At 41.6% G+C, this 19,952-nt stretch overlaps 1 protein-coding gene across 5 annotated transcripts in view; it reads right to left on the reverse strand.

Annotated features, from left to right (window-relative positions):
• LOC118227722 overlaps positions 1-19,952 on the reverse strand; it is a 59,670-nt gene that overhangs the window by 12,856 nt on the left and 26,862 nt on the right. For 2 of the 5 annotated variants that reach the window (XR_004765345.1, XM_035418535.1), the window contains exons 3-5: positions 19,047-19,236; positions 18,636-18,760; positions 17,799-17,893 (exon numbers count right to left, since the gene is read on the reverse strand). Coding sequence is in view for 3 of the 5 variants with exons in the window: in XM_035418535.1 (XP_035274426.1) it covers positions 17,844-17,893; positions 18,636-18,760; positions 19,047-19,236 (365 nt within the window). In the remaining 2 variants the exon portion in view is untranslated. Of the gene's footprint in view, positions 1-17,239; positions 17,894-18,635; positions 18,761-19,046; positions 19,237-19,952 lie in introns of those variants that run through there. The other 3 variants (XR_004765344.1, XM_035418536.1, XM_035418534.1) reach the window with 2 other exon arrangements.

Here is a 19,952-nt window from a genome sequence, read left to right on the forward strand (position 1 = left end):
GTTCTTTTTTAGTTTGCAATGAAATACTGAGAGATTGCAGATATACAGCAGGATCAAAAATTCCTTGACCACAAGTGCGTCAAATCAAAGGGTAGATACGCAGAACTACTAAAGATCTATGAATCAAAAAGTAAGCAGTGTACCCAGTGTCTCCAAATCTATCCAAGATGTCTAAATTATGTATTGCTGTAAATCACTACATAATATTACAAATCAACTGTTTGACTGAAGAAACTCAGTGTTGCATCATTTTCAAGTGGGAATTACAAGCTCTCCATCAGTACAGTGGTCTAAAATAGCTAGGGATCCACAAACATATCGGGAAATCTCTCCAAAAATGAATAAAATGCTTTTTTCCCATTATAAATCATATAAATTAGCCCCTTACGAAGGTTTAAGATGAAACATTGATATCAGATAAAAAAATTTGTCACACAAAGCGGTACAGTACCTAAATGTGTAATAATTAACTCTTGTATGAATTTCTATACTCTGTTCTCTCCTGTGTTTTCTTGTATGGGGATGGGACGACATAAAAACAATTTTCAACCGTCCACCACATTTTGGCAATGTTCCAACTCTCACGTCATCACTGTTGCATGCTCACAAAAACTACTAAACTACCAACAAACGCTTACATTACAGTATGAAATATTCTCATCATAAAATTACACTAACCTATTTAAAGACACTCAATTTCAAAAATAACGTATATAACAGAAATATTTTGAGCAGTAATACTTACTTAGCAATGATGAAATCTTATCTGTGTTTAGTAGATAGAGACAGAGACAGTAAATCAATTATACAGTTCTATCCGCTTCTGTTTTACTCCAGAAAATGATGTCAGCGAGGTCTATCAGCAAACATATGGCTTAGCTATGCCCAGATGTCCACAATAATAATAGTTTCCAAGAAATTACGAAAAATTGTGGACAACGTTTCCTCAGGTGCAGCGTCTTTTCCTGCTACCACAGAGTGAATGTGTAAGTGAATGCGATGATGAGAAAACTTTCAGTTACGCTGACTTATAAAACGCTATTCCAAAAGCAAAATTAGACATGTTATACAGTGTTAGAAAGCTTATACTCTCACCTACTGAATAAATTAATCGTCAATCAAGCCAGACTGTACTAAAAAGGGCGACAACGCCGTAAACAACACGTGTCATATTATGCACGTCTATTCTGGATGGTACCCAGACGTCACAAATTAAATGCACGTATATTTCACAAACGGATTGTCCAAGACAATATATGACCACTCAGTCTTAAATAGAGACATCTCTACATGTAAACCAATGGTAAGGTTGTATATTCATTCAATATTTAGTCCAAGATATTGACTGTAAAATGACATGGTATCATTTTTGAAAACATATTCTTGTTTATTCAGCGTTTTCACTGCTGTATTGGCATATCTTAGAGCTATTGTGGCGAAATAATATTTTTATGAATGCCCAGATAGACAATATTGTCCATTATGTCATGGGTGGGGGGTGTAGTTGCAGATGAGACTGCAGGGAGGGGATTCTTGTTAAATGAACGACCAGAGCGACAATGGTGGGGCTGCAAAACTCCGTATTCGGCATAGTTGTCCTGTATCGTCTAGGCTACTAATGAAACAAAAACAAAGCATTTCTGTCTTAAACTCAAACTTTGGTTGCAGTAGCTCTGAATGTCTGAGTTTAGCAATCTAGACCACTAGATTAAAATGCCAAAAGCGGAACTGTGTAAAGTGTTGGTGTATTTTATTTGTATTTCAGAATAGAAATGATTTTCCCGCAAAGATTATACAGATGCAAAAGCAATAGTTTAAATGTTTTATTTTTAGATACGCAGCAAGGCAGTGTAATGAGGGAGTGGTTTTCATGAGCTTGAGGGGCGCTGGAACCTCACACATCTATCATCGAAAGGTAACACAGGCAGACGCAGTACCCAATGAGCTAACAGTGAAGGAGACACAAGGATGCTAAAAAGTGCATCCGATGCTTTTATTGGCTGATGTACCTTAAATGTTATAGGTACCATGGACTACAAAAGACACAGAACTACAAAGCGTATGTCCACCTACAAGGGACTCATTTAACCACGCCTCCTACCACAGCTTTACTGTTACATTATTGGCTTATTGTAAATTTGAAACGTGCAACCTTCAATAAATCGGAGGTTGCCATTGTTTCACTTTCTTGGTTCCATTTTCTTCCCTGGACTCGCCACCCTTCTCCCATCTCCCTTGCACGTAAGTCCACATTCCAGGCAGAGTTTTCAAGGCCTGCAACAAAGCGAGGCTGCGGGAGGAACAAGGCGCTCCGAAGCGCTCCTATGATTAGCGGTGGTCAACGAACCAGGAGAGCCACGCACGACCGACGCTGCAGAGCAAGTCCCACGAGGCAAGCGACCTGCAAAAAGGATCAGGCTACGTGTTTTGGAACCAGACAAGGACGAACGGCTTCCCCTTTTCACCACAAATTCCACAGACTTTGGACTGGAAACCAGGAAACATTCTAATAACCAACCCAAAGCGAAGAACTCAAGAAAGGCTGTAACTCTGGGCATAGTATAATTAGCAACGGACTGAACGAAGTAATATTTATGACTGAATGTACATGACGGTGCTATAATGGTTATTGTGACTGAATGGTTATTATAAACTTTCTGTATGTTCGGTTGGCTCTAAGCCATCCATCGCTGCGTTAGTTTTCATATATCATGCACAGAACGGATCCTGCATGTGATCCATTTAAATACTAACTGGTCTCAACACAATGATAGGTTCCCAGTTTTATTTAGTATACATATATGTTATATGTATTGTATTGTGTTTCCGTTTCTGCCATTACTGTGTCTGTAGTTTGCATTCCTCTGTGTCTAGCCCCTCTGTAGTGTGTCTCCGTATAACACCTCTAGTGTCTGCAGCAAGGAGGTCACATTCCTATGCTAAATGGCTGCGAGGGTCCACAGGAAGGGACAAGACCATTTGTCTCCGGTCCGCCACTTAACTCAACCGTTTGATGTGTATGACTGAAAACTGTATATCTAGACACCACACAGTGTGATGGGCAGAGATTCTCTCAGCGCAGCGCCCGAGTGTGCTGGGTCTGTCTCTCCCTTGCGCATTGAATTAAACCACAAATCCTCTGAGGAAACTTTGTCAGCGTGTTCTTCATCGTCCTGCATTTGACTCCACGAATAAGGGCAAAATATCCTAACAGTTTTGGCGACCACGAAGGGACAGGAAATATCTTCCACTTGAAACAACGAGAATCAACAAGAAGGTGAGTATCTTTTATTAAACACAACTTACCACCTTCATTAGGCGTTGATTTTCCTTGGTGCAATTTGGAAGTGACTCCTGTTCTGTATTTTAAGAAATAGTTACGTGGACGGGACTTTGATGTAACAACTGATAATGAGTTTGTCTTTTAATGTTGACGTCATTTTAATGTGGTAGTGCTAGCAGTATTAACAGAGTACGCGGGAGCGTCAATCTGTTCAGTAACGTCTGCGTGCTGAAGTAGAGCATGGCAGCGTTCCGGACCACGTCGGGTCCTCGACGCTGAGAAATGCGTCGGTTTAGTAACGTGTGTCGGTATTTGACAGAAGGACACGTTTCGAGCCACGTCGGGCTCACGGGCGAAGTAGCGTCCACTTTCCTTAGTAACGTCTGCGTGCTGGGTGAAGTCACGTAACGTTCCGGACCACGTCGGGTCCACTACGCCAAGAAGAGCGTCTGTTTAGTAACGTGTTTCGGTATTTGACAGAAGGACACGTTTCGAGCCACGTCGGGCTCACGGGCGAAGTAGCGTCCACCTTCCTTAAAACAGTAACGTGTGTCGGTATTTGGCAGAAGGACACGTTTCGAGCCACGTCGGGCTCACGGGCGAAGTAACGTCCACCTTCCTTAAACAGTAACATGTGTCGGTATTTGACAGAAGGACACGTTTCGAGCCACGTCAGGCTCACGGGCGAGGTAGCGTCCACCTTCCTTAAACAGTAACGTGTGTCGGTATTTGGCAGAAGGACACGTTTCGAGCCACGTCGGGCTCACGGGCGAGGTAGCGTCCACCTTCCTTAAACAGTAACGTGTGTCGGTATTTGGCAGAAGGACACGTTTCGAGCCACGTGGGGCTCACGGACGAGGTAGCGTCCACCTTCCTTAAACAGTAACGTGTGTCGGTATTTGGCAGAAGGACACGTTTCGAGCCACGTCGGGCTCACGGGCGAGGTAGCGTCCACCTTCCTTAAACAGTAACGTGTGTCGGTATTTGACAGAAGGACACGTTTCGAGCCACGTCGGGCTCACGGGCGAGGTAGCGTCCACCTTCCTTAAACAGTAACGTGTGTCGGTATTTGACAGAAGGACACGTTTCGAGCCTCGTCGGGCTCATGGGCGAGGTAGCGTCCACCTTCCTTAAACAGTAACGTGTGTCGGTATTTGACAGAAGGACACGTTTCGAGCCACGTCGGGCTCACGGGCGAAGTAGCGTCCACCTTCCTTAAACAGTAACGTGTGATATTTCCTGTGTGTGTCGTTTTGGGTCAGAACACATCAGACGAGGGAGCGTCTGTGTAATAATTTGTTGGACAAGTTTTGGTGTTGCTGGTTGCTGTTAGTAGCCTAAGTGTTTCGGAGTCACACTGCGAATTGTGAAAAAACTGGGCTGCGTGCCAAAGTGTGTGCAAGAAGAGAACCTTGGTTGTTTACCAATGCGAGTGAATGCGAGAAAGTGCACTCAGTGTTGTTTTGTTCGGAGCTCCATCAGTGTTGTCATGTCTACAGAATAACGTATTGTTGTGTTAGGCCTACGTGATATGTTTGTTATATGTGTACACAATATAGTACATATAACCCATATAATATAAGAGTAAAAGCGCATATTTTTCCTTTCGTGTAGTTAATACTTTCGGCTCATAATAGCTAATCTGCGTAATTCTGAAGGGCTACCAACTACGGGAATGATGACGGAGAAAGAGGTTTTATGCGGGGATCTAATGGCAGCGGCATTAAAAGCTATGGTTAAAAGATATGGGAAAGCAATGAGAACTAATCCCCCATTCCCTAGCAAAAATGATTCCGGGGTAATTTCAGAGAAGGCACTGAATGTATGGTGGTCCCAACAGAAAAATAATAAAGAGAAAGGTAAATATGCAGCAATGTGCGTAGTGATGGCATATAAGAGCGCAGCACACAAACTCAAACAATATGAGGGAGAGCTGGAGCGCTGCCGTAGTGAAATAGACGAGCTGCAAAGGTGTCGTAGCGAACTAGACAGCAAAAACAAACTGTTAGCTAAGGTACAGGAGGATTTGTACAAGGCTCCCCCATATTCACAAGTTATGGATGATATATCTCTAGAGCCTAGTCCTCCAATGGCCCCCATAGCAGTAGACTCGATTCCGAATCCGGATCGGAGTGAGGGGCAGCCAAGTATTATAACACAAATCAAACATACACCACACTAAGTCCTTCTTATTTGCGTAGCATGGTTCGGGAATTACCCGATCTCAAAAGAGATGAGCCGAACATGGCGTTTTGGGAGAAAATAGCACAGTACATGACGGTGGGGGATTACATGCTTTCGACGTTTATGTGTTAACAAAGGCAAAATGTCCAAGTGCAGTATGGAGCGAGTAGGGGAATTTAATAACTCTGCATGGGCATCTGTCCGCTTCACATCCACGCTTGAGATGGAGGAAGCAATGGAAAATTTCAGGAAGACAGTTTATCAAGCTCTAGGTACAGGTTCCAATCTGTATTCATTATATCTTACCCACCACCAACGCGAAGATGAACCTTTTGATAGGTATATTGACGAGAAATACAGTTTGTACTCCACATATGGTAATGCAGGTGACAATCCAAGTAAAGATAACCCCGATTTCCTGATGAATGTACTCGAGGGAAGTGTAGCTTTATACCGAGATACAGTGGGTAAGGCTAGTTTTCGACCGAAGGATTGTAGCGACTTAATTTCGTGGGCTGCATGTTTAAATAAATATCGTAGTGGTGTAAACAAGGGGGGCGCAAGATCAGGTCTGAGATCACATTCTCACAATAAAGCACCCCTCCACATGGCTCCGGTACAGGAGATAGCTCCTTGCAGCAACTGTGGGAGATCGGGGGATAGCCAGGCGGACTGTCTCGGAGGGAGAAAGACCCCGTGTAAGCTCTGTCACAGATATGGACACGTTGCCCAGGCATGCAGATCTGGGAATAACCGGTGCAGAAAATGTCACAAACTCGGACATTGGGCACGTGAGTGCGAATTCAGAAATGAAGGTCAGTCAGAACGAGGTAGCCAGCTCCAAGACATGTCAAAAGACGAACTCGTTAGATTAATTAAATCGCTTGAAACCTCAGAATAGGATACGTCGGCCCCCATTGCATCAGGTGTTGAGGTTTCGTTCAAATAGCATAAGGACGTGGACACCACAAGCCCCTAAATATTCTTAATTTATGAGCCCAAGATAAGGGAGTAACAGTAAATAAATAAATAAATAAAAAGGTTATGAGCCCAAGATAAGGGAGTAACAGTAAATAAATAAATAAAAAAGGTAGCACACATATGATTGACCCCTAGTGGCAGATCCTAACACCATCCTTTCCACAGTTTCTCATGTAAAATACACGCTGAGCAATGTTGGCTTCAAGCTGACACTGAGGTAATGGATCGTTTTTACTTCTCAAAGTAGCACCTTGCATAAGACTTTTGTTAATACAGTGAATGTACCTGTGGGTGATCTGTGGGGTTGCAACCAAGGCCGTGTAAATACACCAGAGATGGAGGCATAAGGATTTTAAAATGGTGTGTGACTTTTGAACTTGTAGGAGACTCCTGACTAGTGCAGTAGCCCCCAATACAAAATGGGGGACTGGTACAAGAAAATAACATTGGTTAAAAAAAAAATATATATTAAAAAAAAAACAACTAACTAATCAATTCCAACTAACTAATCATTTGTTCTCCATTTTAGGATGAGACTGGGTGACGCAGCCACCAGCCGTGCTCCTCTCCGTGAAAGCGGGACTGAGTAATTAACACTGAGTAATTAACATTTGCTTTCACCCTTTGAAATTCTTACAGGTTGACCCATGAGGACTCCTGGTGGGTAGTGTATTGGCGGAAAATTGCATGTAATGGGTGACCGTTTAGGTAAACATTGCAGGCTTTTGTCCTAAGTGTGTTTCACAGGATCACAGAACTGGACCTGACCCGGCTGAGGACAAAGAAATGCCTGGTTGAACCTGGAGACAAGGTCCTGGTGAAAAACATAATCGGCAAAATTTGGTCTGGACCACACAGGCTCACGATTCCATCAGCTGCTTCCAGTGACTGGAACTCCGGTGTGGTTCCATTACATTACATTACAGGCATTTCCGCATTCAATAGTTAAGGAAATACAAGGGTGAGACCCAACATGGGGCACAATAATCCCCGTCTACCCTTATAGCCCCTGGGGGCTATCTCTCTTTCCGTGTCTCCATTCAGACACATTTCCAGGACAAGAATGTGCACCAACCTTGCAAGCTGCAGTTGGATTTGGGATGACTTCACAGCGACATTTTCATCATTATGTTGTCATGTTGGATATTTTTGTCATTATATTGTAATGTTGTATATAGTCTGAGAGTGTGGGTTGATACAGGAATAGGTTGGGAGGAGGCAATTAAAATATGGGAAAAGTTTTATATTAATTAGGATAAAAAGGTTGCAGGACTGGAGGAAGATGGTTGTCCCACTCGGAAGGCCATATACAGATATGCCCTTCATCTAAGATGTGAGGCACATGCAGCCCTCCAGAGAAGCCTGGCACATGCCCTAAATTGTATAGTGGACCTAAGTTTTACATGCAGCCCTCTAGAGAAGCCTGGCACATGCCCTAAATTGTATAGTGGACCTAAAATTTTGAATTGCTCTGAAAGAGAGCCTCTGCCTGCCCGAGTGACTGTATCCATCAGACACTCTCACATAATCATTCATCACTGGTGTAAAATGCTTCAGGTTAGGTTAGGTTTTCTTTGTAACAAAATTATATATATTAGATATAATTAGGAAACATAAGGATATCGCATGATGGGAGGGAGGCACTGTGTCCACAGCAAATGCCATTTTTGGTTATAAAATAAATGTTAATAATTGAGATTGGGCTGAAACCTGTTACCAACAGGCACAATATTGGTGACAAAAGGAGGACTACTTTCTAACCAAACTACTGCCTAACACTTCCAACTGCACTAATCCAACTGACACTCCTACCACTATCAGCTCTATTCTGGTCACTCCTGATGTCACCACTAACATCTCTGTCCCAGCACTTGATAGCTGGGTGTAGAACCCTAACACCACAATGCAGATAAAAGGTAACAACAAATGACCCAATGGCTTAAAAATAGTAATTACTGTCCCTTGGGGTGGGGTTGTTTGTATGTATTGTATGGGTCATTTTTTCCAATGTGTGTGGGTATGTAACATTTTCATTTTTCTGGTAATTAGCATGCACACAGGCCAACCCAAGGAGGATGGGTTCCCCCCGCTGAGCCTTGGTTCCTCTCAAGGTTTCTCCCCTTTACTCTAGGAGAGTTTTTCCTTGCCACTGTCGCCATGTGCTTGCTCGCTGGGGGTACAGGCATGAATAGGTTATGGGGAATATGGCGTTTGACACCATATTTCCAAATACAAAATGGGGGACTGATAGGTTCCCAGTTTTATTTAGTATACATATATGTTATATGTATTGTATTGTGTTTCCGTTTCTGCCATTACTGTGTCTGTAGTTTGCATTCCTCTGTGTCTAGCCCCTCTGTAGTGTGTCTCCGTATAACACCTCTAGTGTCTGCAGCAAGGAGGTCACATTCCTATGCTAAATGGCTGCGAGGGTCCACAGGAAAGGACAAGACCATTTGTCTCCGGTCCGCCACTTAACTCAACCGTTTGATGTGTATGACTGAAAACTGTATATCTAGACACCACACAGTGTGATGGGCAGAGATTCTCTCAGCGCAGCGCCCGAGTGTGCTGGGTCTGTCTCTCCCTTGCGCATTGAATTAAACCACAAATCCTCTGAGGAAACTTTGTCAGCGTGTTCTTCATCGTCCTGCATTTGACTCCACGAATAAGGGCAAAATATCCTAACAACGGTATGTTGATCTTGGAAAACGTACACCCATAGCCATATAGCCAATATACTTCATCTGTCTGGCACGCTCCATGCGCCATCACTACTTGCAGCTAGTTTCAAACCTTGCTTCATCTTATCCTTGTTCTCCTGGAACATGCGTTAGCAGTACGCAACTCCACACGTAGGAGAACATCCAACAATCCTCACACACAACACCCACACACACGTGGACTCACATAGTTTATTATATCTGATTGTAGTGAATTGTGCTTTGCCCTTTTCGGTACTTTGTATTTAATAAACTTTATTATATTTGCACGGTTGTCTGTATTGATATTACTCTTGTGTTGAATTGAGTCAGCTGCTGCTAATCAAAAGAACTTGGTAGAATACCTTCACCCTTAGCTAAATCATTTATATTAATTTAGTATTAGCTAAATGTATGATATTATGATTTGGTTAAGATTGACTATTAACGTGTAATTTTAATAATGATCAATTTAATTAATTTAAATTGCCAATTTACAGTTGTGTACTTAATTTATGAGACTGATTAATATATGCTGGTGCCACCTGTGAGGATATAGGTGTATATCCTCTACATGTTGGTGCCCCATTATGAGAAGTAGCGGCATGTCCACTACAATGGCGGCATGTCCCCTACAATGTCCAATGGGGAGACATTATTTGTGGGCTTGGAGCATTGATGATGTAATCAGCCAGGAAAAAAGGAGAAAACGCAAAATCCCCTAAGTTGGGAGCTTTATTGTGTGGATGTGTGAAGTTGTTTGTGAATTCTGTCTGTTGAAATGGGGTCAGAAGGTACAGAAATTAATGTTTTTAAGGGCTGATTGTCAGTGGTAATTGCGGTTATTTCTGTAGGGAACTCTGAAAAGTGCAAAACTCTCCGTGTATAGGTATTGGGCATGCCGCCCTGCCAAGGTGTAACTTGCCTGGCATCCTAATGTAGAGACAGCAATGCCAATAGAAACCTATGGGGAGCACAGGAGGTACAATTTTTTTCCTCAACACTGAAAGAGCAAAATAAAATAAAATAAAATACAATAAAATCAAATAAAATTTAAAAATCGGGGGCGGCAGAGAGACGAACACTAATTTGAGATAAATGTAGTATAAATTGAGATATAAGAGCATTCTAGGTAAAGGCCATGCTAAAGAGGTATGTTTTTAATATCCTTTTAAAACCATCTACTGTTTCTGTGTTCCTCAGATCCACTGGCAGGGTGTTCCAACAGCTGGGGGCATAGAAGCTAAAAGCTGCCTCCCCAGCCTTTTTAGTCCTCACTTTTGGAACAACCAGAAGGCTGGTACCAGAGGATCTAAGGGACCTGGTGGGTTCATACCTTTGAAGCATGTCAGACATGTACTTAATGGTGAAACATTTAGAGATTTGTAAACTAATAAAATAATTTTAAAATCAATTTTAAAACTGACAGGAAGTCAATGTAATGATTTTAAAATAGGTGTAATTTGTGCTCTCTTCCTGGTCCTGGTCAGAACACGTGCTGCTGCATTTTGAGTTGTAATCGACCAAAAGTGTTTTTGGGGAGACCAGAAAAAAGAGCATTATTATAATCAAGCCTGCTATTAATAAAAGCATGTACTAGTTTCTCTGAATCAGACTGTGAAATAAAACCCCACACCTTAGCAACGTTTCTAACATGGGCTTCAAAATTAAGATCAGCATCCATGATTACGCCCAGGTTTGTAACTTGGTGTTTGCTCTTCAGTGACAGAGATTCTGGATAGACAGAGATTTTTTTCTCTTTGAGCCTTTGCTCCTATAATAAGTATCTCTGTTTTTTTATTTATTTAATTGTAAAAAGCTTTGGGACATCCACAAATTTATATCACTAATGCACCTGATCAAGGAGTTCACAGGGCTCATGTCCCCAGGTGATATGGAGATATAAAGTTGTGTGTCGTCCGCGTAGCTGTGAAAATGTATGTTATGTTTTCTAATGAAAGGGAGCATGTACAAATTGAAGAGGACAGGCCCTAGAATGGACCCCTGAGGAACACCACACAGTATGTCAACTTTCTCCAAGGTATGGTCACCTAGTGAAGTAAAAAAGTTGCGCCCGGTTAGATATGTCCTGAACCAGTTTTGAACTGTACCCGAGAGGCCAACCCAATTTTGAAGTCTATCTATGAGAATTTGATAGTCAACAATATCAAAAGCTGCGCTCAAATCCAAGAGAACAAGAACAGAGAGCTTATTTGAGTCAGTATTCATTCTTAGGTAATTTACCACCTTAACAAGTGCTGTCTCTGTACTATGGTGGGCACGAAAACCAGACTGGAAATTCTCTAAAATACACCTTTTCTAGGATTTTGCTGAAAAAAAGGAAGGTTTGATATGGGCCTATAATTACTTATTTCTTAAGAATCAAGATTACTCAGGAAGTAATCTTGGAACTATTACTGAATCAAGATTCAGGAACCTCCATTCTAGGACCAGCAGGTTCAGGAACAGCTTCTTCCCCTCAGCTGTCACCTTGCTGAACTCTGCACCACGGTGATAGCCCCCCCACCCCCGGATACCCCCCTGGACCCCCCAGCCGCCCCCCCTCCCCCCACTCAACTTACTCCAATGACTGAACCTTGCATTGCCGCACCTTGCTGATAACATATGTAACATATTTATATCTATCCACTGCCTATACTGATTATAACTGTCTATACTGTTTATACCATATTGTATTCATATTTATCATATTGTATTCATATTTATTCACTTTCATACTGTATATACCTTAGCTTTTCATATTCCATATTCTATATTTATATTATATGTATGTACATACACCTTACTGCACTTTACTGCTTCTTTTGCACTTCTGGTTAGATGCTAACTGCATTTCGTTGTCTCAGTACGTGTACTCTGTGCAATGACAATAAAGTTGAATCTAATCTAATCTAATCTAATCTAATCTAATCTAATCTAATCTAATCTAATATAATCTAATCTAATCTAATCTACTCTTCTTCAGAAGTGGCTTTACCATAGCAGTTTTGAGTGCATATGGGAAAGTGCCAGTTTGTAGAGAACAGTTAATAATAGTCTGCACTCATGGCCGACCGCACGGGGGGGCGTGAGGGGGCAACGCCCTCACCCAGACTGTCCCGCCCCCTCAGTCAAGATGAATGTGAAAAATGATTTTAATTAAATTAAAAAATTATATATTTTTTAAATAAATTTTTAAAAATCACAACACCCAAGTGCGTTTGGCTTTCTAGTGATAATATTACAATAGCAATATTTTAGTTAAGGGCAGTCTGTTACGCAAAGCCACTTTTTTGATTGGTTGTTGCTAAGGAGGTTCCACTCATCGAATAGAAGACTGCAGCTCTATTGCGTAAAGGTAGGGTGAAATATTTTCCCATGCTTTTGAGGGCTAGATAATTGGTCGTAGTTAGTTGGTTATTTCAATATTTGTATTGTTATTGTTTGTGTCACCGGTATAGGCTATTCTAACCTAGCATATTATTATGCATCTGTTAATCAATGGATCGTAATTAGAGTTATATTAGTAGGCTAAAGCAGGCACAATGAATTACTTGGTGGCGGTGTCATTGTAACTTGTCTGCAGCGGCGACTGGTGAACTGAAAATTGGTGGGGCGCAAAACTTTCCTTTAAACTAATCATTGATCTCAAACTGTTTTAATTCATTTTCAGTGATTAACAAGTATGCAAACGATCTGACTAATCAATTGGAAAGTGACACACAGCTTCTTTGCATTGTGTGAGGGAGATTAAATGATAAATGCGATTTAGAAAAATCCGTTTTAATCACTAAGCAGTGGCGGAAACTTCACCTGATTTTCCTTGAGTATCAATACAATTAATCCACAAAATAGGCTACACAATACTATCATATATAGCCAGCTCTCCCCAGTGTTGTCCAGCCAAGTTTCTGTGAGCATTAGAGTGTCCAGTTTGTGTTCAGTTATAAGTTAATTTATGATAAAATTCTTACTGATAAATGACCGAACATTAAAAAGTTCCATTTTCATCTTTTGAGACACAGAAACAACAGGCTTATTAATAAAAGTACTGATACTTATAAGGTTATATGGGCAGCTGCTGAGTCTGGGGGTAACTAGCTGAATCGGTCGGGGGTTGGTCATGAGTGCGATCTGGGTTTAAATGACAGGAGGGACCTATGGGGGGAGCACTCATGGGAAACAGTATGCTGAGGTTGTATCATAGAGGAAGAGGGAGGATTCGGGGGGGTGTGTGTGAGACGTAAACAGTCAGTCACATGGGAAGGACTGCACCACATACTGCAAGTTCGCCGATAGCATTTAGCTACCCCGCTTGTTGGGATGGATCCCGTCTCTTTTAAAAAGAGAGAAACGATTCCAAAACAAATTAAAATTCTCAATAAAGCCCATGTTGTGAGTCCTGCTGGCGGACTGGAGCCAAGTGTAAAGGTTGAGGATTCTACTAAAACAGCCAGTTCCGCGACCAAGAGTGGGGATGGGGCCTGATATAAAAACAGACTTTCCACAGTTCTTTAAAATGTTAAAAAGGAGGTAAAAATCGTTTCTGGTGCGCTCAGACTCCTGATGGGTTGTGTCATTTGTCCCCACATGAACTGTTATTCTTTTAATAGAGGTCGGGAGTGAGGGCAGTAGATCCTGGAGTTTATCCAGGGAGGTGCCATAGCCAGAGAGGGGTACGGGTCGGGTGTAGTCGGAACTGACTGATAGATGGTAAATGGACTGTATTTATATAGCGCTTTTATCCAAAGCGCTTTACAATTGATGCCTTGCATTCACCAGAGCAATTAGGGGTTAGGTGTCTTGCTCAGGGACACTTCGGCATGCTCAGGGTGGGGGATCGAACCGGCAACCCTCCGACTGCCAGACAACCGCTCTTACCTCCTGAGTTATGTCGCCCCTATAGACCGAGGGGTGGCGTGAAATCAACCGGGGACGATTCACAGAGGCAGCTAAGACCGAGCTGCTCGGATTCCGTGCCGGTACAGCGGCCATCGCAGGTGGACATGATGGGACGGCTACAGTGGAAGTTTCTGTCTCATCCAGAACAAGAAACTTATTTCTCAGCTGGATATAGTTTGGTGGAGGGGAAATGGAGGAGTGCTTGCGACCACATTTTGACCCACGGGCTACAGTCCAGGGTTCAAATGCTCGCGGCATCGAACACGCCATGGACTTGGGCCTTGCACCTAGATGCAGCCAGGACTCTGCTGCTTGGGATGGGGCAGTGCATGGCCCAGGATCCAGTGTAGTGGTTTCTAATCCTCTGATGATCGTGGGAGCAGCAGCCGCTACCCAGGAGTCAGCTGTTCATCATCCCTTATCTGATGGAGGACAGATACTCTACCCTCGAGCTCAGCGATCCTTTGGCTCAGTTTGGAACAATTTGCACATTCCGGAGGAGAGGTGAGTGTTGGCATAGCAGACATGCTTCTTTCTGACTGAAAAGAGTGTTTTTACCCGATGCGATCCGGTCTCTGCGCTCGTCCTTCTACATTTTTGTGCCCCACTATGAGAAGTAGCGGCAAGTCCCCTACATTTTGGGGCCCCGTGTGAGGATTAGTATTGCAGACTTTTATTCATACTTGTGTAATGTTAACACAAAAAATCTGTGGTCCTATTTTTAAATTTGAACTCTGAGAACCATAATGTGTACGTAAACAATTCCAAGCCCCACCACTAGGTGTCGCCAAATCATTGAGCATGCTGAAAAGCTAGCTGTACTTAGGAAGAGTGCATTGTGGTGACTGTTGTGTTCAATTGATTGATTGTTTAATTGAAATCATACTTAGCTAGCAAGCTAGTGCATGGTTGATACAATAATAATGTCATTTTCATTTTAATACAAATTAACTGTTCATAGTGTTACTAGTCTGTATTACTGACTTGTCCATATTACTAAGTTCCTGCTATTGCTGCCCTAGTCCTTTGTGTGTGCTTTACAGCCAATAGAAACTGAAAAAGGTTTTCTCCTGCATTGCAGAGGCATTAGAATTAGGGCTGCCACTAACGACTATTTTTCTATCGATTAATCTATCGACTATTTTACCGATTAGTCGATTAATCTAAACGATTAATTTTCCTCCAAAAAAATCGAACTGACCATTTAAAGTTCACAGGGTTTTCCCTACCATAGAAAGGCTTAGGCGTAGCGCCTAAGTGATTTTGCGGAGCGCCTTAAGCCGATTGAACGTAAAAAGGCATTTAGGCCACATATCAGAATGAATGTAAAAATAACGGTGATGCGCTGACAAAAAAAACAAAAAAAAAAAACGGAGAGGTGGCTTTATGGTTTTAAACACTCCGCGCTATGATGGCATTATAAATAGAAGTGGGTGATTGACTAGCGTTTTTATGTTTTTATGCATGGTAGGTTAAATGCATTTACAGAATATAGTGTTTTTTTTCCCCAAAGACGGTGTGCCGCCGTGTTAACACATTACTACGGTTGCTGGTCAGGCACTCTTTACCGTAAAAAGAAATTTTAGGATAGCGCTTCCGAATTGCTTGTGTCGAAAGTGCTGCAACAGAAACAGTGATAGATTTACCCACTAGCCACATCTGTCAAAAATGTAAACAAGTAATCCAGTTTTCACGGTCGGGAAAAATTTTATTACAAACGTTAGCCAGCGAAGCTAGTTAGTTGACATTCATTTTATTTTGATAACAACAAACTGTATGTGTCATTGTATAATACAGCACAAAACAAAATGTAAACGAAGGTTTAGCTACATATTAAAGTGCAAAACTGTTGGTTTAAACTGTCAACTCCAACATAATAAAAATAAATAAAAAAGAGGGCTTATTATTTAAGCCAGTAGCGCAACTCCAAAATAAATCCAAGTTTCTATTAAACTCATTATCAAAGTAAAAAAGTTAGGTCTGCATATTAAAGAAAGTGCAACATGTTTAGCGTGTAAAAGACAATAGTGTCTAGCTCAAAGTCCATCTCAAATATTGGAATCAAATGTCTGTTAGACATGTGTTCTAATGTAAGAATGTCAACACATGTTCTGGTAACCCTCCAATGCGGGAAATCCGCAAGATTACTCAGATGGCTTGGGAGATTGCTGCCCGTCTCAGTACAGAAATGGGGAAAGCAAGACCTCCCACTTGAAGCTTACAGGCTCAAATGTTGCTGCTGGGAAAACCCTCCTCTCACACACCTCACAAGACCGCCCGAAGGATAGGCTGAGCAAACGTTGTGTCCGTAATAATCGTGGTGGGTCCAAAGGTGAAGGCAAAAGGCCTGCCTCAAACATTTTGAACCAGAATAGACTTGAATTTCACTCCTCAGAGTCCTTAGCCGACTTTCCTACAACATTGTCTGACCACCCCAGGACTTTATCAGATGACGATAGAGACCTTTCTGATTACCTCTCTGATTCTGAATGCAGCTACTCCGAGCCAAGAATCAAGAGAACTTTTAACCCAGAAGCTGCCAAGGGGGTGGTGCACGACAGGTTAAACAGTTTCACTGACAACAGTAGAATCCTAAAACACCTGCCTTCTAATAGTTAGACCCACTCTGCTGTTTGACCTTAATAAACAAGAAAGCAAGATTAACACTCAATTGTTAAACCATCACCACAGTTTAATCGCCATAAGTACACTTAGAACACTTCCTTGGTAGTGCTCCCTAAGTGCTGTCATATTTATATAGTGTGCTATTTAATACCACTAAGGCAAACCACAAGATAAGACATGTTCCAATATTTCACTAGTATGAATGAGATCACAATGTCAAATGACCATCATGATACAGCCATCAGGACTTTACAGTCATTAAACACTAAGGTGACACCCTCCTACAGCAGCATCTGTCTGAAGGGACTAAAACTAAGTCTGCCTGGACCAGACCAAGTCATTACACTCTAGTCTAAATGTCATCTGTTCTGTAGCGCACCTACAATGTTTTCAGACCTCTCCAAAAATGGCTATATCATCACACCTGGTGCAGACCGGATGCTGTCCAACATCTTAACTGAAGATTCCTAACACCCACTGGCTTATTAACATTCCTGTTCCTCATTAACCCTGATGAATAAGCATACATTTGTTGGTATTCTGTTTTGTGCTATATCTTTGTTCACTGTCATATTTTGTTTATTTCAACCTTGTCTTTATAAATGTATTATGACATGTTGTTCTTGAGTAGCCAAGTTTAGTTAGTACCAACAAAATGCTCAGACTTTGTTTACAGCCAGTATGATAATGCTCAGTGTGTTCGCAGCCAATATGAACTGCCCAGATGTTACGTGCCTGAACGAACGACTGTGAATTTTTTAGCCATGGACTGTACTTGACTCTTGTGCTCTCAGGGATTACACCAGCAGTATAATCCTGACACCAAAAGGGGAGGTGTAGATTCCATGCACTACAAAAGACACACAAACTGCAAAGCCCATATGTCCACCTCAGAGTGACTCATTTAACCACGCCCCCTACCACAGCTTTCCTGTAACAGTATTGGCTTACTGTAAATTTGAAACACGCAACCTTCAATAAAATGGAGGTTGCCGTTGTTTCGCTCTCTCTGTTCCATTTTCCTCTCCCCAGACTCGCCACCCTTCTCCCGTCTCCCTCTCACGTGAGTCCACATGCCAGGAAGAGTTTGTAAGGCCTGCAATGGAGCAAGGCGCATATACCGTCGGCTATCGGCTGTGGGAGGAATGAGGTGCTCCGAAGTGCTCCTATGAGTGGTGGTCGACGAACCGGGAGAGCCATGCACGACCAACACATCCTGCAGAGAAAGTCCCACAAGATATAGATATGAGTCCAATTGGGACCATATGTACTCTGTAAAAGTAGATTTAACACTGAATATTTTACTGCGTGGAAATCGTAGGTACAAGCACAGTAGCAGATAAAAGTATAATATTAAAATGAGCACAACAGCTAAGAAATCTACCTCAATATAATTTAATGGAATTACAAGTTTGCAGGTCACTGTTTCTTTCGACTAGACCACAAGAGCATAGATGGTCTGTAATGATCTGGGGCCACCGAACTCCCAAACATCAGACACTCAAAAAATGCCACTAGCCATTACTACGTGTACAAATCTATATACTTTACTAGGTATTCTTTGTAGTTTTATTTGATTCGCTCTTAATATTAAGTGGCTATTTGTGACACATTTGTATGTGGTTAGGGTTTCCAAGAGAAAGGGATTCAGGGGCATTGGGAGGATAAAAAATAATTTCTCAAATTGTGCTTCACATAAGCATAAACCATTTTTAAAAAATTCAAAAACCTTAATTACAAGGGAAAAGGAGGAGCATTTATTAACAATTAACGCTACACATGAAATTTTTAATAAAGCAGTTTTATGAAACAGGTGTGTGGCGGTACAATAACAAGAAAAAGGAATGATCAACCTCATGGACGTTTGCCTACAAAGGCTTTGTGCATGCTAATCAGGTTTTTATTAAGCTTGTATAGATGGCTGAATCTAATGACAAGGTGCTTTATTCTGGTGTTACCTGAGGCCTTTTGTTCTCCTTGTTGGTTTGGTGGCGCCGAATGAACCCTGTGGCCTTGGGCCAGTTCTGGCAGCCGGCTCCAGCTCTCCGCCATGACTTTGTTCCTCTCCTTCAGAGATGCCAGTCTGCACACAGGCACATTTCCAAACCAGGGTTACTCCAGCTAATAATAAAGCTGTACTTAATCTTTATATACCATTCTGTCATTGGTATGTTGCACTGAGAGATAATAATAATAATGATAATAATAATAATAATGATAATAATAATAATAATAATAATGAGCCAAAAACTGTCTCTGTCATGCTGACAGGAGATAAAATAGTCCAAACAAGGACTGAAGTGATTGAATTAAACTCCCTGCACTCTCCATGTTTGTGAATGCAAAGCCATAATAGTAAGCCTACAAACCTTTCCTGCAAATATAGATCGAAAGTTTTTTTCAGACTGACACACTCCCCCACTCTCTCTGCTCCTCCAGCTCCTGAAAGAGGCCCGCGGTGTTGATCTGTTACTGAAGACTCCGGCAAGTGGAAGAAGAACAATGAGCTGTCGGAGTCCTCACTTTGTGATGGGTAATCAGCACATGTGTTCTTGTCCCCTGAGACACGTGCGTGCACACACACAAACACACGCACACAGGAACACACACAAATGCGTTTTTCAAATAAGCTGACATACATGCCTGTAGTAACAGACACAATCTGAACACTCAGACAAAATTAATTTAATTACTGGAAAATTGGGAAAGGTGAATTTGAAATCATGGCATTTTGAGAGCAGAAAGGTTGCTTTAATCGTGGAGCTTGTAAGTTTCAAATTCTGCTTTTAACTGAACTGAAACTGAATACTGAAAAAAGTGTGGATCCATACAAATTCAAGAAATTCAGTTTTAAAACCTAACTTAAACTCAAATTATGAAATACACATTCAAGGTAATTAAATTTAATTTCAATACTTAATATACTCTTTCAAACTTAATATACTATTTCAAGATTTAATAAATTACAATTCAGTTGTCTGGTGGCATAAGATTTACACCATAAAAGTACTTCAAATTCATATTTTGGTTTTGAGTCTTAATCAATCAACTCTTCTTTCAACTTGAATTATTTATGAATCAACATTGGCCGGAAAATAAAATGTTATTAATTTTTCAATATCAGGCTCCCTAGTGGCTCAGTGTGTAAAGACATGCTGTACACCATGAGCGCTGGCCAGGGCCGTCAGACTCAAAAGGGCAACCCAAGCCTGGGCCATTTCATTAGCCCACAATGACTCTTGACACAGGTTGACAGACATAAAAATTATAGTTTT

This window comes from Anguilla anguilla, chromosome 5, assembly GCF_013347855.1.
Source record: "Anguilla anguilla isolate fAngAng1 chromosome 5, fAngAng1.pri, whole genome shotgun sequence".
In the NCBI taxonomy this organism is placed as follows: domain Eukaryota; kingdom Metazoa; phylum Chordata; class Actinopteri; order Anguilliformes; family Anguillidae; genus Anguilla; species Anguilla anguilla.